At 32.1% G+C, this 16,976-nt stretch overlaps 1 protein-coding gene across 1 annotated transcript; it reads left to right on the plus strand.

Moving 5' to 3' along the window:
* Positions 1 to 4,748: 4,748 nt before the first annotated feature.
* On the plus strand, positions 4,749 to 16,634 carry LOC118071078 (uncharacterized). Its single transcript, XM_035090034.1, has 5 exons — positions 4,749 to 5,142; positions 10,786 to 12,179; positions 12,237 to 12,717; positions 13,147 to 15,555; positions 15,655 to 16,634. The coding sequence occupies exons 1-5, from the start codon at positions 5,100 to 5,102 to the stop codon at positions 16,632 to 16,634; spliced, it is 5,307 nt and encodes a 1,768-aa protein (XP_034945925.1). The 5' UTR covers positions 4,749 to 5,099.
* The last annotated feature ends 342 nt before the right edge of the window (positions 16,635 to 16,976 follow it).

A 16,976-nucleotide genomic window follows, 5' to 3' on the forward strand; every position in this document is an offset into this window, starting at 1 on the left:
CTGTCTCAAGACGACAACGTTAAAAATTATTTAATTTTTATTTTTATTTATTTCGAAAATTTAAAAATTTATAACAATTTTAGGTAGTTTCTATGCTACATAGGTGTATTTTCGGCTCTTTTATTACTTTGCCGAGCCAGTTTCTTATTTTCCTGAAATAGAAAAAAGTTCAATGAAATAATGTCTTATGAAAATGGTGAAAAATATGATATTGCAATAAGACATTATTTGAAGCCAACCACAAAATTAATTACAATTTTGGATCGTTTCTATGCTACATAGGTGTATTTTCTGCTTTTTTATTACTCTGCAAAGCCAGTTTTTTATTTTCCTGAAATAGAAAAAAGTTCAATGAAATAATGTCTTATGAAAATAGTGAAAAATATGATATTGCAATAAGACATTATTTATAGCCAACCACAAAATTTATAATAATTTTGAGTAGTTTCTATGCTACATAGGTGTATTTTCTGCTTTTTCATTACTCTGCAAAGCCAGTTTCTTATTTTTTCTGAAATAGAAAAAAGTTCAATAAAATAATGTCTTATGAAAATAGTGAAAAATATGATATTGCAATAAGACATTATTTGAAGCCAACCACAAAATTAATTACAATTTTGGATAGTTTCTACGCTACATAGGTGTATTTTCTGCTTTTTTATTACTCTGCAAAGCCAGTTTTTTATTTTCCTGAAATAGAAAAAAGTTCAATGAAATAATGTCTTATGAAAATAGTGAAAAATATGATATTGCAATAAGACATTATTTATAGCCAACCACAAAATTTATAACAATTTTGAGTAGTTTCTATGCTACATAGGTGTATTTTCTGCTTTTTCATTACTCTGCAAAGCCAGTTTCTTATTTTTTCTGAAATAGAAAAAAGTTCAATAAAATAATGTCTTATGAAAATAGTGAAAAATATAATATTGCAATAAGACATTATTTGAAGCCAACCACAAAATTTATAACAATTTTGAGTAGTTTCTATGCTACATAGGTGTATTTTCTGCTTTTTTATTTCTCTGCCAAGCCAGTTTTTTATTTTTTCTGAAATAGAAAAAAGTTCAATAAAATAATGTCTCATGAAAATGGTGAAAAATATGATATTGCAATAAGACATTATTTGAAGCCAACCACAAAATTTATAACAATTTTGGATAGTTCCTATGCTACATAGGTGTATTTTCTGCTTTTTTATTTCTCTGCCAAGCCAGTTTCTTATTTTTTCTAAAATAGAAAAAAGTTCAATAAAATAATGTCTTATGAAAATAGTGAAAAATATGATATTGCAATAAGACATTATTTGAAGCCAACCACAAAATTAATTACAATTTTGGATAGTTTCTACGCTACATAGGTGTATTTTCTGCTTTTTTATTACTCTGCAAAGCCAGTTTTTTATTTTCCTGAAATAGAAAAAAGTTCAATGAAATAATGTCTTATGAAAATAGTGAAAAATATGATATTGCAATAAGACATTATTTATAGCCAACCACAAAATTTATAACAATTTTGAGTAGTTTCTATGCTACATAGGTGTATTTTCTCCTTTTCATTACTCTGCAAAGCCAGTTTCTTATTTTTTATGAAATAGAAAAAAGTTCAATAAAATAATGTCTTATGAAAATGGTGAAAAATATGATATTGCAATAAGACATTATTTAAAGCCAACCACAAAATTTATAACAATTTTGAGTAGTTTCTATGCTACATAGGTGTATTTTCTGCTTTTTTATTACTTTGCCAAGCCAGTTTCTTATTTTCCTGAAATAGAAAAAAGTTCAATGAAATAATGTCTTATGAAAATGGTGAAAAATATGATATTGCAATAAGACATTATTTGAAGCCAACCACAAAATTAATTACAATTTTGGATCGTTTCTATGCTACATAGGTGTATTTTCTGCTTTTTTATTACTCTGCAAAGCCAGTTTCTTATTTTTTCTGAAATAGAAAAAAGTTCAATAAAATAATGTCTTATGAAAACAGTGAAAAATATGATATTGCAATAAGACATTATTTGAAGCCAACCACAAAATTTATAACAATTTTGGATAGTTTCTATGCTACATAGGTATATTTTCTGCTTTTTCATTACTCTGCAAAGCCAGTTTCTTATTTTTTCTGAAATAGAAAAAAGTTCAATAAAATAATGTCTTATGAAAATAGTGAAAAATATGATATTGCAATAAGACATTATTTGAAGCCAACCACAAAATTAATTACAATTTTGGATAGTTTCTACGCTACATAGGTGTATTTTCTGCTTTTTTATTACTCTGCAAAGCCAGTTTTTTATTTTCCTGAAATAGAAAAAAGTTCAATGAAATAATGTCTTATGAAAATAGTGAAAAATATGATATTGCAATAAGACATTATTTATAGCCAACCACAAAATTTATAACAATTTTGAGTAGTTTCTATGCTACATAGGTGTATTTTCTGCTTTTTTATTACTTTGCCAAGCCAGTTTTTTATTTTTCTGAAATAGAAAAAAGTTCAATAAAATAATGTCTTATAGAAATAGTAAAAAATATGATATTTCAATAAGACATTATTTGAAGCCAACCACAAAATTTATAACAATTTTGAGTAGTTTCTATGCTACATAGGTGTATTATCTGCTTTTTTATTACTCTGCAAAGCCAGTTTCTTATTTTTTCTGAAATAGAAAACAGTTCAATAAAATAATGTCTTATGAAAACAGTGAAAAATATGATCTTGCAATAAGACATTATTTGAAGCCAACTACAAAATTTATAACAATTTTGGATCGTTTCTATGCTACATAGGTGTATTTTCTGCTTTTTTATTACTTTGCCAAGCCAGTTTCTTATTTTCCTGAAATAGAAAAAAGTTCAATGAAATAATGTCTTATGAAAATGGTGAAAAATATGATATTGCAATAAGACATTATTTGAAGCCAACCACAAAATTAATTACAATTTTGGATCGTTTCTATGCTACATAGGTGTATTTTCTGCTTTTTTATTACTCTGCAAAGCCAGTTTTTTATTTTCCTGAAATAGAAAAAAGTTCAATGAAATAATGTCTTATGAAAATAGTGAAAAATATGATATTGCAATAAGACATTATTTGAAGCCAACCACAAAATTTATAACAATTTTGGATAGTTTCTATGCTACATAGGTGTATTTTCTGCTTTTTCATTACTCTGCAAAGCCAGTTTCTTATTTTTTCTGAAATAGAAAAAAGTTCAATGAAATAATGTCTTATAGAAATAGTAAAAAATATGATATTGCAATAAGACATTATTTGAAGCCAACCACAAAATTTATAACAATTTTGAGTAGTTTCTATGCTACATAGGTGTATTTTCTGCTTTTTTATTTCTCTGCTAAGCCAGTTTTTTATTTTTTCTGAAATAGAAAAAAGTTCAATGAAATAATGTCTTATAGAAATAGTAAAAAATATGATATTTCAATAAGACATTATTTATAGCCAACCACAAAATTTATAACAATTTTGAGTAGTTTCTATGCTACATAGGTATATTTTCTGCTTTTTCATTACTCTACAAAGCCAGTTTCTTATTTTTTCTGAAATAGAAAAAAGTTCAATAAAATAATGTCTTATGAAAATGGTGAAAAATATGATATTGCAATAAGACATTATTTGAAGCCAACCACAAAATTTATAACAATTTTGGATAGTTTCTATGCTACATAGGTGTATTTTCTGCTTTTTCATTACTCTGCAAAGCCAGTTTCTTATTTTTTCTGAAATAGAAAAAAGTTCAATGAAATAATGTCTTATAGAAATAGTAAAAAATATGATATTTCAATAAGACATTATTTATAGCTAACCACAAAATTTATAACAATTTTGAGTAGTTTCTATGCTACATAGGTGTATTTTCTGCTTTTTTATTACTTTGCCAAGCCAGTTTCTTATTTTTTCTGAAATAGAAAAAAGTTCAATGAAATAATGTCTTATAGAAATAGTAAAAAATATGATATTTCAATAAGACATTATTTATAGCTAACCACAAAATTTATAACAATTTTGAGTAGTTTCTATGCTACATAGGTGTATTTTCTGCTTTTTTATTACTTTGCCAAGCCAGTTTTTTATTTTTCTGAAATAGAAAAAAGTTCAATAAAATAATGTCTCATGAAAATGGTGAAAAATATGATATTGCAATAAGACATTATTTGAAGCCAACCACAAAATTTATAACAATTTTGAGTAGTTTCTATGCTACATAGGTGTATTTTCTGCTTTTTTATTACTTTGCCAAGCCAGTTTTTTATTTTTCTGAAATAGAAAAAAGTTCAATAAAATAATGTCTTATAGAAATAGTAAAAAATATGATATTGCAATAAGACATTATTTGAAGCCAACCACAAAATTTATAACAATTTTGGATAGTTTCTATGCTACATAGGTGTATTTTCTGCTTTTTCATTACTCTGCAAAGCCAGTTTCTTATTTTTTCTGAAATAGAAAAAAGTTCAATGAAATAATGTCTTATAGAAATAGTAAAAAATATGATATTTCAATAAGACATTATTTATAGCCAACCACAAAATTTATAACAATTTTGAGTAGTTTCTATGCTACATAGGTGTATTTTCTGCTTTTTTATTACTTTGCCAAGCCAGTTTCTTATTTTCCTGAAATAGAAAAAAGTTCAATAAAATAATGTCTTATGAAAATGGTGAAAAATATGATATTGCAATAAGACATTATTTATAGCCAACCACAAAATTTATAATGTTGGAAATCAGCGTCTCCGACATATTTGAGTGTATAGGGCCTGTACGAGTGTTCGGCCCTAATCGGTTTCCCCCGTAGCCTTTCGGCTAACGTCTCTCGTCGTGCTCTTCACTTGATTCAAGTTGGTCGTCTATTACGGTTCAATAATATATTCATTGATAAATAAAGTTCTAATTTCTAATTAAACTAAGTCTTATTATTATTGTTTAAATCCTCATAACCTCTAACAGGTTATGGGCCCAGAGCTCGCTTTCACTGAGCAGATTAATAAAGTGTTTGTTAAATTATAAAAGGTGTAGTATAGAGAAACGTGTAAGTGATTTTGGAAAATCTAACAAAGAAGACTTGCAGTTTCAATGGCTGAAAACAAAGACAAAGAAGGATCGACAGTGTCGTCGAGTTAGTATCAATTCTTTTAAAGTAAAATGAACAAGAAAATTAATGTATACATTATTAAATGAAAGGCGGTTTGACGAGTGATGACACGGTTTGGAAAATAGTCAACGAGTGTCCAATGTTTAGCTAAAACAAAGAAATCATTGTTCATTTTACTGAATAAAGGTTATTTAAAATCTAGGCCTAGTATAAAAATAAAAAAAAATCATGATTAAGTACAAATAAATTAGAAACTAAGCACGATCGTGCGGCGAGGTTTGGCTTGGCGGGAATTTGAGAGTCCATTGTGACGACAATTGACGAGTTGTGCGCATGATCAGACAGTTGAACGGGAAAACGAGTGCTAGACAACGAGCGAAGGAATGTAGATGAAAAAAAAATAATAATAAACAAACAAATGAAAGACGCATTACTGGCTCTTTGTCTCGAACTACGGGCCAAATTCTCGCTACACTAAATTAAATAAAAGTTGATCAACTATAAAATATATGTTTGCATGTAAACTAACAATTCTTTTCATTCCTACAGCTCTTGAAATAGACACGTTAAATGAAATGCTTGATAACATGACATTTGAAAATGTTATGGTCAAGCTGGAGGGTGTGTTTATGCTTAAAGCAAACCACCCTGTTAATTTATTCATGATTTCTCATTAAATAATAATTACTGTTTTTTAAATAATACAAAACGTAAACTTTATTAAACATAAAATGATTTTACATATCTACTCGGCAACAGCTATGCTCCAACTGCCTCACTCCACTATCTCATCCTCTTACATAGGTGTCGCGCGATACAAATTTAGTACCAACTTAACACGCCTCCTTAAATTTGCATCGCGATTTAATTATAAATCATAAATAGTTTATAGAATACATAGTGCTTCCCTGAATTTTTCGAATTTAACAATACCTAAGGATTTGGTGAGAATGTCAGCAACATTTTTCTCCGAATTTACTTTTACAACATCAATAATTTTGTTTATATAACTTTCATTCACAAAATGATAATGCGTTTCAATATATTTTGAATTTTTAGTAAAATTACCATGTTTAGCTATGCTTACTGCACCTGAATTATCTTCATAAATTTTTACCGGTACTGAAACCTTAATACCTAAATCTGACAATATGTCTTTTACAATTTTTAATTCACTCACACACTCTGATAACGCTACATACTCAGCAGATGTAGAGGATTTTGTTACGCTATTCTGTTTCTTGGATTTCCAAAATATTACATTGTTATACATTTTTATTACGTAACCAGTCGTAGATTTTCTGTCAGTTACATCGCCTGCCCAATCGGCATCTACATAACAACTTAGAATATCAGATTCATCATTCTTATAATATGTTAACTTCAAATCTTTGGTCAACAATAAATATTTAAGGACTCTTAATGCATATTTATAATGAGTATTGTCATAGTAGTTCTGGAACCGACTTAGATAGTTCACACTAAAGCTTATGTCAGGTCTTGTACCTGAACTTATATATAATAATGCACCAATCAAATTTCTATATTTAATTTGTTCACTCACTGCTTTCGCAGGTACTAATTTTAAATTTTGCTCCATCGGAGTCGCAAACAACTTACAATTTTCAAGATCATATTTTTTTCCTAATGATACAATATAATTTTTCTGATCCAAAGTCATTTTCCCATGAACATAGTCATAATCGATATTGATACCTAAATAAGTTTTAATATAGCCTAAGTCTTTCATTTGAAATCTTTTCATTAACAATTTTTTAATATTATTTAACTTTTCTACATCTTTGCAACAAATTAGTAAATCATCGACAAACAAAATTAAGTATATATTATGATCCTCCTCTTTTAAAACATACAAACAGTTATCATTTTCACTTCTCTTGAAGTTTAAGTATCTCAAATATTCATCAAAACACTCATACCACGCTCTCGGGCTTTCTCTAAGACCGTACAGTGCCTTATCTAGTTTTAATACTCTATCAGTTCCATCCTCGAAACCTTGAGGTTGCTTTACATACACTTCAGATTTAACTTTGCCGTTTAAAAAGGCTGTTTCAACATCCATTTGTATTATAATTAAGTTATTACTACAACAGTATGACAATAAAATTTTTAACGTTTGCATTCTCGCGACAGGTGAATAAATATCATCAATCAGTTCATTTTGCTGAAAACCCCTTACAACCAATCTTGCTTTATATACATCATCAGCTTTTATAGTATACACCCATTTAAGATCTAATATTTTTTTGTCATTCGGTTTTTCGACATATATCCAAGTTTTGTTTTTATTTAAACACTCTATTTCTTTATTCATCGCCTCTTTCCATCTTTCAGGACTTTTACTACTCATCGCTTCGGTATAGGAAATAGGATTACTTGCGTCTACATAATTTACATAGATGATATTATTACAAACAAAATCGTTTTCATTAAGGCTAGCCGGTTTTTTTCTTTCTCTCATTGAACGTCTTAGCTCCATATTTTCATTATTACTACAATCATTTGAACTTTGATTACCATTTCGATTTTCGTTTTCATTTTCATTACAATTATCATTTAGACGAATCTTAGAAAAGCTTTCATTATTGTCTACTGACTCAAGACCAATACACGGTGTGCCCTCTTCAATTATATCAACATGTCTAGCAACAATTATTTTATTATTTATCAAGACTCTGTACCCCACTTTTTCATAACCTAGCAAAATACCAAGATTTGCTTTCTTATCCCATTTTGATTGTCTTTTATGTTCAGGTATTCTTACGAAAACCCTACTACCATACAGTTTTAAATATTCTACGCTCGGTTTTACTCCAAACATTATTTCATAAGGAGTTTTATTTTTGACAATTGTATTTGTTATAATTCTATTTTTTAAATAAGTCGCTGTTTTAACAATTTCCGGCCAATAACGTCTATGTACCCTTGCTTCTGCTAACAAACATCTAGACATATCCATTATGTCCCTATTATATTTCTCTGCGGTTCCATTCAGTTCATGCACATATGGTGGACAAGTTTCTATTTCAATTCCTTTTTCGCATGCAAACTTAAACACTTCATTATTTATATACTCTTTACCATTATCACAACGCAATTTCTTTATCTTTTTACCAGTCATATTTTCAATTAGATTTACATACTTGACAAAACAGTTATAAACTTCACTCTTAGATTTTATTACATGAACCTGAGCCGCTTTACTAAAGTCATCAATAAAAGTTAAAAAATATCGTTCTCCATTCAATCCAGGAGTATTATGAGGACCATTCAGATCTGTATGAACAATTTCTAGTATGTCATTAGCCTTAGTTCTTTCATTTTTAAATGGTAAATTATGCATTTTATTCTCTAAACATATACCACACTTAAAATAATCAGACTCTAGCTCTCTAGGTAGACCCTTTAATACTTGTTTATCACACATAGTTTTTAAATAATTAAAATTTACATGACCTAGTGTTCTATGATATTTTTCTTTTTCAGTCATATTATTTTCAGTTGTCACATTTGCTTCAGGTTTTACAATTTTGCTAGTCATACGGAATACATTATTTACTTTGAATGCTACTGCAATCACATTTCCCGTTGGATTATAAATTTTGCAAGTATTTCCTTTCGATACAATTTTGTTTTTACAAGTAACTTTACCATAACTAATTAAATTTTTATCCATTTCTTTTACAAAAAATACATTTGACATTTTATTTCTTATTATTTGACCAAAAACATTGAACTCATGTATTATGTTCCCTATTTTAGTAGCTTTTAATATACGGCCATCAGCAATTTTTACATTTACAGGTGTTTTAGGAACAATTGATTCATAAAAATATTCATCATTATTAACAATGTGGTCAGAACATCCACTATCGAGTAGCCATTCTACTTTATCATCGCAACCATTTACTATAGATTCATGTGATTCAATCTCAGTACAGAAACTACTTGAGCTGCCATCTTCCGTTCGCTGATAGTAGCCTTGCTGCCAACCGCCACCACGACGATGTTGACTGGAACCCCGGCTGCCTCGACCGTTGCCACGATACTGCCAATTTTGTTGTCGCCCGCCTCCTTGCTGATGCATGCCACCCCTGGGTTTCCATGAATTGCTGCCCGGCTTCGTATTTGGGCATTGGGCTTTGAAATGTCCATATTTCCCACACTTGAAACAATTTTGATCTTGTTTTTTCTCAGTCTTGAATACACTTGCACCATTCTTGTCATTGTCTTCTTTTTCTTTTTGTTCAACTATTTTAATTTTGCTTTTCACATATTCGACTGTTTGATCACTTTCTTTCAGAACATCAACTAGGTCCCCAACATAGCTCAACGAACTTGGGAGCATTTTGATCATGTAACTTAATTTTTCTTTTTCCGAGACTGTAGCACCAGCACTCTTTAACTCATTAATTAACTTTTCAAATTCAGTAAAAAATGTAGCTGTATCTTCAAAATCTTTTAATCTAAGTCTTTCCAATTTGTTTCTTACACATATTTGAAGAGCAGTCGATTGTTTCAAATACATCTCATCAAATTTCCTCATAATGTCATAAGCCGTTTCCATGTCTTTAATAAATTGTAGCTGATCATTTGAAATTCCACTGTATATTATATTTATTGCTTTCAGATTCATTTCGTTCCAATCTTCCTCCTTGTCCGTCACTAAACGTCTTCTATTTGCAACATCTGCACATTTCTTCATTTTCAGGATCATTGTAATTCTTTTCTTCCAACATTCATAGTCTTTTCCATCAAAAATAGGAGTTTTTATTTCGTCTGACATTTTTGCTCACAAAACTAGTACCTTTTCAAAAAAAATTTTTAACTGAAAAATTTTTCCGCGAATTTCTATTCCGCAAAATGGAGACTTCAACCGTCACTTTTCCTTTTGCCTTCCTTAGCTTGACTCAACAACCAAATTATTCACTCAATTCTTGATTTTATCGAACCACGCTCTGCTACCATGTTAATTTATTCATGATTTCTCATTAAATAATAATTACTGTTTTTTAAATAATACAAAACGTAAACTTTATTAAACATAAAATGATTTTACATATCTACTCGGCAACAGCTATGCTCCAACTGCCTCACTCCACTATCTCATCCTCTTACATAGGTGTCGCGCGATACAAATTTAGTACCAACTTAACACACCCAAATGAGGAAATTGAGTTATCCCTGCATGAAAATTATATTTCACTAAAAACTCAGACGAGTGTTGAGTACAAAGCAGGTGAGCGAAGGGTATTTTATTTTATTTTTGAAATATTTCCAAGAAAATATGTATAGCTATACAAATGAAATTATAATTAAGATGCATCGTAAATTTAATTATTAAAAATCTCGAGTAACTGTGCATATTTAAAGCACGAATAATAAAAGACCTATGAATGTCTGAAGACATTCTAAATAATAATTTTTAAACCATTAAAATCAAATTACTCATGCTTGGTGGTTGAGTGCCGTGCATTTGGCTACTATGTATGAGAGTAGAGTTTGTATATGTGTAACCTTGTGTTCGGGTAAATGTATACTTGCTCGTCTTAGTCTGGAGAAACTTGTGTTCGGTGGATCCAGCTAACGACATGATTTAAAATCCTGCCAAATGTCAGATTTTTATTCTTTCTCAATATATTGCAGCTAAAACATTTGTTACCAAAGAGGAGTTGAAAGCGCTAGAAGTATGGCTGGACAAATGTAAGAAACAGGGTGTGAAAGCTGTGCTGCCGAGTACTGTAAAGAAACAGGAAATAGTTGATCCTGTAGAGGAACAATGGTTGGCTACGAGAATCAGCAACGACAGAACGAATGACGACAGTAGTGGTGACGACGGAAAGAGTGACGAGAGAATCAGTAACGACAGAACGAATGACGACAGTAGTGGTGACGACGGAAAGAGTGACGAGGGAACTAGATATGACGGAACTAGTTATAAGAGGAGTGTCAACACAACGAGAGCTATGATTCATAATGTAGAAGGAGATAATATAACTCAGTTGGCCACTGAGACAAAAGGTAAAGGTCTACCTAAAATAATTGAGACAAAACCGGTAAAAATATCTCTAAAGAAATTTAACGTTCCTAAACTATTGAATAAATCTGACAATAAAAATTGTTTAGATGACACAAATACAGAAACTAAACAAAAGACTGACGAAAAGGCGACTGCCTGGATACCTTGCTTCAATGCCATGGACAATATGCTGTTGCAGCAGTCCAAAATGTTGGCTAGCTTAACTGAAACTATGAAAAGCATGGAGAAAAGGCAATCAGAAATTATGGAAGAGTTATGTCGTAACCGACAAAATATGAGTGATCTGGGTAAACAAGTAGAGAAAATCGAGTGTAATATAAAACAGGTAAAAGAGTGTGAACCTGATGTGAGTTGCATGACCCAGAACAGAAGCTCAGACATCAATCTGGGAGAACCGAGTGGTCACAATTTAAATAGCAATGTAAGACAGAATGACGACAGATACGTTAGAGCTGATGATGTTAAAGATGCAATAAAGTATGAGATAATAAGTAAAGATGTGGGTACGCGCCGTGATTACAAATTAACTAATCAAACGAAATTTGAATACTTTTACGATTATTTTTCTTCAGAATTGAGATCGCTTGAACTATTGTATGTAATTGACACGAGTGAAAAACCGACTAAAAATTATGATGCAAATACTTTGACAAAACATAAATTCAAAGTGCGTGATATTCTCATAAATCGTTTAGAGTCATACTATCACACAAAGGTAGCTCATTTAAAAGATCCTGTCGAAATACTAAATAAAATAAAAGAATTAAAACGATATGAGGTGAATTTAACTACTAGTATGATTAGAAGGAATTTTCACACCATGCAGTATTCACCAGATAAAGAGAGTGCTTCTGAGTTTTGTGAAAGGTTTGAAAACTGCATACGCGATTATGGGAATATCTCAGACACTGCGACCTTTTCTGAGGAGGAAAAACGCGACACATTTTATAATGCTATTATGACCACGGTTCCTTCTGTTCAAGCTGTTGAGTTTATAAGAGTGAGTGGGACTGGTAAGGGTTTAGATTATGAGAGTCTGAAAATGTTTTTGATGCAGGCAGAGGCAAATCGAAATCAGACAAAATCAGGAGAGACCAGAGCAGCAATGACAGTTAAGAAAGGTACGAGTGCGAGATGTTATGAGTGCTCTGATTTTGGTCATGTCAGTTATGATTGCCCCCGAAAAGGAACAGGTGTTGTGAAATGTTACGAGTGTAATAAGTTCACAAACCATAAGGCTGACGAGTGTCCTCAAAGACAGGAAAGACTAAAGAAGCAAGGATCTACGAGTGGTCGAGTTTATAAAAGAGGTAATGGCAGGTATAATTACAATAAAAACTTACAAAAATCTGGACAGATTAACGACAGACGACAGACATTGAAAAGGAGAAATGACGATAATACGAGAGGTTATAATTACAAGAGAGGCAGATTCAATCAAAATAAAGGTCGAGGTGGCTACAAATATGTTAATAAGAACTTCAAACAGCCCAAATCAAATAATGATGGGAATAAGAAATCAGCTGATACTGCAAAGGGTAAGTCATTCTTGGCTGATATTAACTCTAAGTTAAGAAACGATGATATTTTACACGAGTATAATGATGATAGAGAAAGAGTAAATAACGAAGGTAGATTAGTAGCCAAGTTCTTAGCCGACTCAGGTGCGACAGAACATCTCACAAATTCTAGAATAATTTTTAAGACCCTGGACGTAAAAGACTACGGTACAATAAAATGTGCTAATAAAAATCCTTCAACGGACCTGAGAACGGAGGGAGTAGGCCAGGTTGAAGTAATCCTGGACAATAACAAAGTTATGAAAATTGATAACGTTATATTTGCGGAGGCTCTTTCTGATAATCTTATGTCCCTGAGAAAATTCGCTGAAATGGGATTAGCAATATATTTAGATAAGAAAAGGATAAATATATTTGATCCAGTCTCGAATGAGCTATTCATTACAGGTGTTTATAATAAACCCTATTGGATTATTGAACTGGAAATCAATCGAGATACGGCTGGAAACGAGAGTAATATATGCGAAAGATCTAACAAATATATTTTAGCTGACTTGACGAGTGATTACAAAACAACTGTAAATGAAGCAAGATGTATGTGGCGAAACATTGCGACAGAAGACAAAACGAGTGCTGAGGAAAATTTTATTAACCGAACAGATATGAGCGAAAATGATAATGAGTGTACGAGAGCAAAGAAATCAAAAACAACAGATGAGACGATAGACGGTACAGAAAGAGTGGAAACGATTGAGAGCAGGCAAGAGAAAACGGGTGAAAACAAACGAGTGGAAGCGTGTGAAGAGGTACGAGTGAACGAATGGGAGAACAAAGTACAGACTGAAGACAGAGAAAGGAAGACCAATAGTAATACTCTGACTGGATACACTGAGTCAAGTATCACTGATGATCAGAATGTAAACATGAAAAATAAAATGTATCAAAACTTTAACTTTGAAACAACCATATGGGATAGGAAAATTAACGATCCAAATGAATTGCCGGTAACAGAAACAACAGATATTGAATCTCCATTAAACGAGTGTAATAATAAAACAAATTATGACAAAGCAATGTTATGGCACGTCAGGCTGGGGCATGCTTCAGTAAATTATTTAAAGGCATTGCAAAGAAAATTACCCGAGAATAAAGAGCTTCAGAAGATCGTGTTCGATCAATCGATCATGGATTGTGAGATCTGTATGGTTTCTAAAATAAACAAGTTGCCATTTAAAACAGTGCGTAGACGAGCGAATGCTCCACTGGAGATTATACATTCAGATACGATGGGACCAATTAGTCCACCTTCTCATCCTAAAGGATACAAATTTATATCTGTATTCATTGATGACTATTCGCGATTGGCAATGGCATATGCGATGAAAGTTAAGAGTGATACGGGTGCTTGCTTTGAAGCATTTGTGAAGAGTGCGCGAAATCTGCTTGGAAAAGATGCCAAAGTGTGCTATTTACGCTCTGACCAGGGAACTGAATTTAAAGGTGGTTATACGACAGAGGTTTTAAATAAATTAGGTGCAGAGTTACAGGTCTCTAGTCCTGATACCCCTGAACATAACGGTGTTGCAGAGCGGTTTAATCAGACTATACAGAAGAAGGTGCGAGCCTACATGTATGATGCAAAATTACCCGAGAACATGTGGGATTTGGCTTTGAGTGCAGCTGTCTATGCCTATAATAGGACCCCTCATAAAGCAAATGACATGATAACTCCTATGAGTAGATTTGCACCAAATCATAATTTTGATATAAACCAACTTAAACGTTTTGGCTGTATTGCCTACATTAAAGTTCAACGGAAGACTGGACCAAAGTTCCGTTTCGAAAGAAGACGAGTGGTGTTAGTTGGCTATACTCCCACTGGGTACCAATTTTTAAAACCTGAAGAAGGAAAATTTTACGAGAGCAGAGATGTGCGATTTAACGAGAAATTGGTTTATGGCGACAAATACGGTAAAGACAGCATTAGAAACTGGCCAATTGAAGAGTGGAAAACAGAAAAAGACAAATGGTTTGTGGAATTCTCTGAAAATATAAACGAATGTACTGATAAGTTAAAAACGGAGGGAGAGATTCCAATAAAAGGAAAAAGAGGAAGACCTAGGAAAAATCCTGTAATAACAGACACGAATGTGACGAGTGATAACATAATAACAAATAATAATGGGCAGAGTGAATTAAGCATGAGTGATAGAGAAATTGAAGGTAAAATTATGTTTACATCTAAACTAAATGACGACTATGATAGAAAAATAGAAAACCTAGAAGATGAAATGTATTGTGCAATGCTGGCAAGAATAAATGAGGATCCTGCTACCTACAGACAAGCCATGTCATCGAGTGAATCTATTTACTGGAAAGAAGCAGTAGATAATGAGTTGAAATTAATGTCGGAAAATAACGTGTGGGAAATCATTGATCGACCAAAACTAACGAGTGATGGTAAACGAGCGAATATAATTGATTCTCGATGGGTATTTAAAAGGAAAGTAAAGGATGATGGTGAAATAAGACACAAGGCAAGACTGGTTATACGAGGGTTCAAAGACAGAAACGTCTACGAGCTGAAAGAGACTTATGCTCCGGTGTCCAGACTACCACTAGTTCGAGCTGTGCTGGCCATTATAAATAAATATGATCTGGAAGTTTGTCAGCTAGATGTGCAAACTGCTTTCCTCAATGGGACGATTGATGAGGAAATTTTCATGGAAATACCTGATGGAATTGAAATAAGTGATACCGACAGACGAGAGAAAGTATGCAAACTAAAACGAGCGTTATATGGTTTGAAAATAAGTCCAAAACGTTGGAACAAAAGGTTTACAGAAGTAGCTCTAGGTATAGGCCTGATTAATTGCAATGAAGAACCATGTTTGTTTACCTGGCGGAATAATAAGAAGTTTTTGATTTTACTGTTGTACGTTGATGATATTTGAGTTGCAAGTAATGATGAGAATAAACTGAAAGAAGTGAAAGAACGATTAAAAAGTGAATTTAAAATGACAGATTTAGGTGTACCAAAAGAATTTTTGGGTATTGGTATAACGAGAGATAGGAAAAATAAAATATTGGTCCTGAATCAAAAACGGTACATAGAGAAGATACTGAAGAGATTTAATTTTTCAGAATCACATCCACAGAAAACTCCTATGATTACAACACAGGCGGCCAACAGAGAACGAAAGCTTAGAGAAGAGAGTGAGGATCCAGAGCTGCTACGAGTGACAAAAACGAATGAAAATATTCCGTATAGAGAAGCTGTTGGAAGTCTATTGTATCTGGCTGGTGCAACACGACCAGATATAGCTTATGCAGTCAATGTGCTAAGTAGACATCAAATAAATCCAGTGGATAATGACTGGAAAATGGTGAAACGAGTGTTTAGATATTTAAAAGGAACGACGGATGTAGGACTGAATTATTTGTCTAATCAGGATGATCTAAGAGCGTATTCGGATGCTAGCTTTGCTGATTGCAAAGGCTCCATCACAACGAGTGGATTTTTAATACAACTGTATGGAGATACAATAGCCTGGAAGTCTCATAAACAAAATTATGTAGCACTATCGACTTGTCAGGCAGAATACGTTGCGATGAGCGAAGCAAGTCAAGAGTTGATTGCTATGAACAATTCTCTTAAAATAATCTTGGATCAATCATTTACTCCAATGCAACTATGGTGTGACAACAAAGCAGCTGAGGCGAGTGCACAGACGAGTGGTGGAAATAAGCTGAGACATATGACTGAAGTGAGAGAACACTATGTGAAAGAGTGTGTAGAAAGAAACTTCATTAAAATAGGCTGGATTCCTTCAAGGAATCAAATAGCAGATCTATTTACTAAACCTCTTCCCTATGGGACTTTTAAACGACTGACAGAAATTGTGTTGAACAAGACGAGTGACAATACTGAGTGACGAATGTAACGACTGAAACCATTTGAAAATTAATTTGTTTTAATTACAGGTAATGGATCTGATCAATCTAAAGAATGAGAGTTAAACGAGAGGAGAAACAGAAGTTAATGAGACGACCAATTGCCAAAGCAAGGAACCAAAAGACTGAATCTGTTCCTATAACTGGATTTAAGTTTGTTATTGTTAAAAAGTTCATATATATTTGTAAACATATCATATTTTGTATTTGAGATTTGAGACTTGACGCAAATATGTGAAGACGGGAGGGAGTGTTGGAAATCAGCGTCTCCGACATATTTGAGTGTATAGGGCCTGTACGAGTGTTCGGCCCTAATCGGTTTC

The sequence above is a fragment of the Chelonus insularis genome, unplaced genomic scaffold, assembly GCF_013357705.1.
Source record: "Chelonus insularis isolate UGA/USDA-ARS -01 unplaced genomic scaffold, ASM1335770v1 contig_71_pilon, whole genome shotgun sequence".
Classification (NCBI taxonomy): domain Eukaryota; kingdom Metazoa; phylum Arthropoda; class Insecta; order Hymenoptera; family Braconidae; genus Chelonus; species Chelonus insularis.

Excerpts from the sequence above, each read along its gene's own strand:
- LOC118071078 (XM_035090034.1), top strand. The coding sequence starts at position 5,100 with ATGGCTGAAAACAAAGACAAAGAAGGATCGACAGTGTCGTCGA. Across the intron at positions 5,143-10,785 it reads AGGATCGACAGTGTCGTCGA|CTAAAACATTTGTTACCAAA; the intron begins GTTAGTATCAAT and ends AATATATTGCAG. Across the intron at positions 15,556-15,654 it reads GTTTACAGAAGTAGCTCTAG|TTGCAAGTAATGATGAGAAT; the intron begins GTATAGGCCTGA and ends ATGATATTTGAG.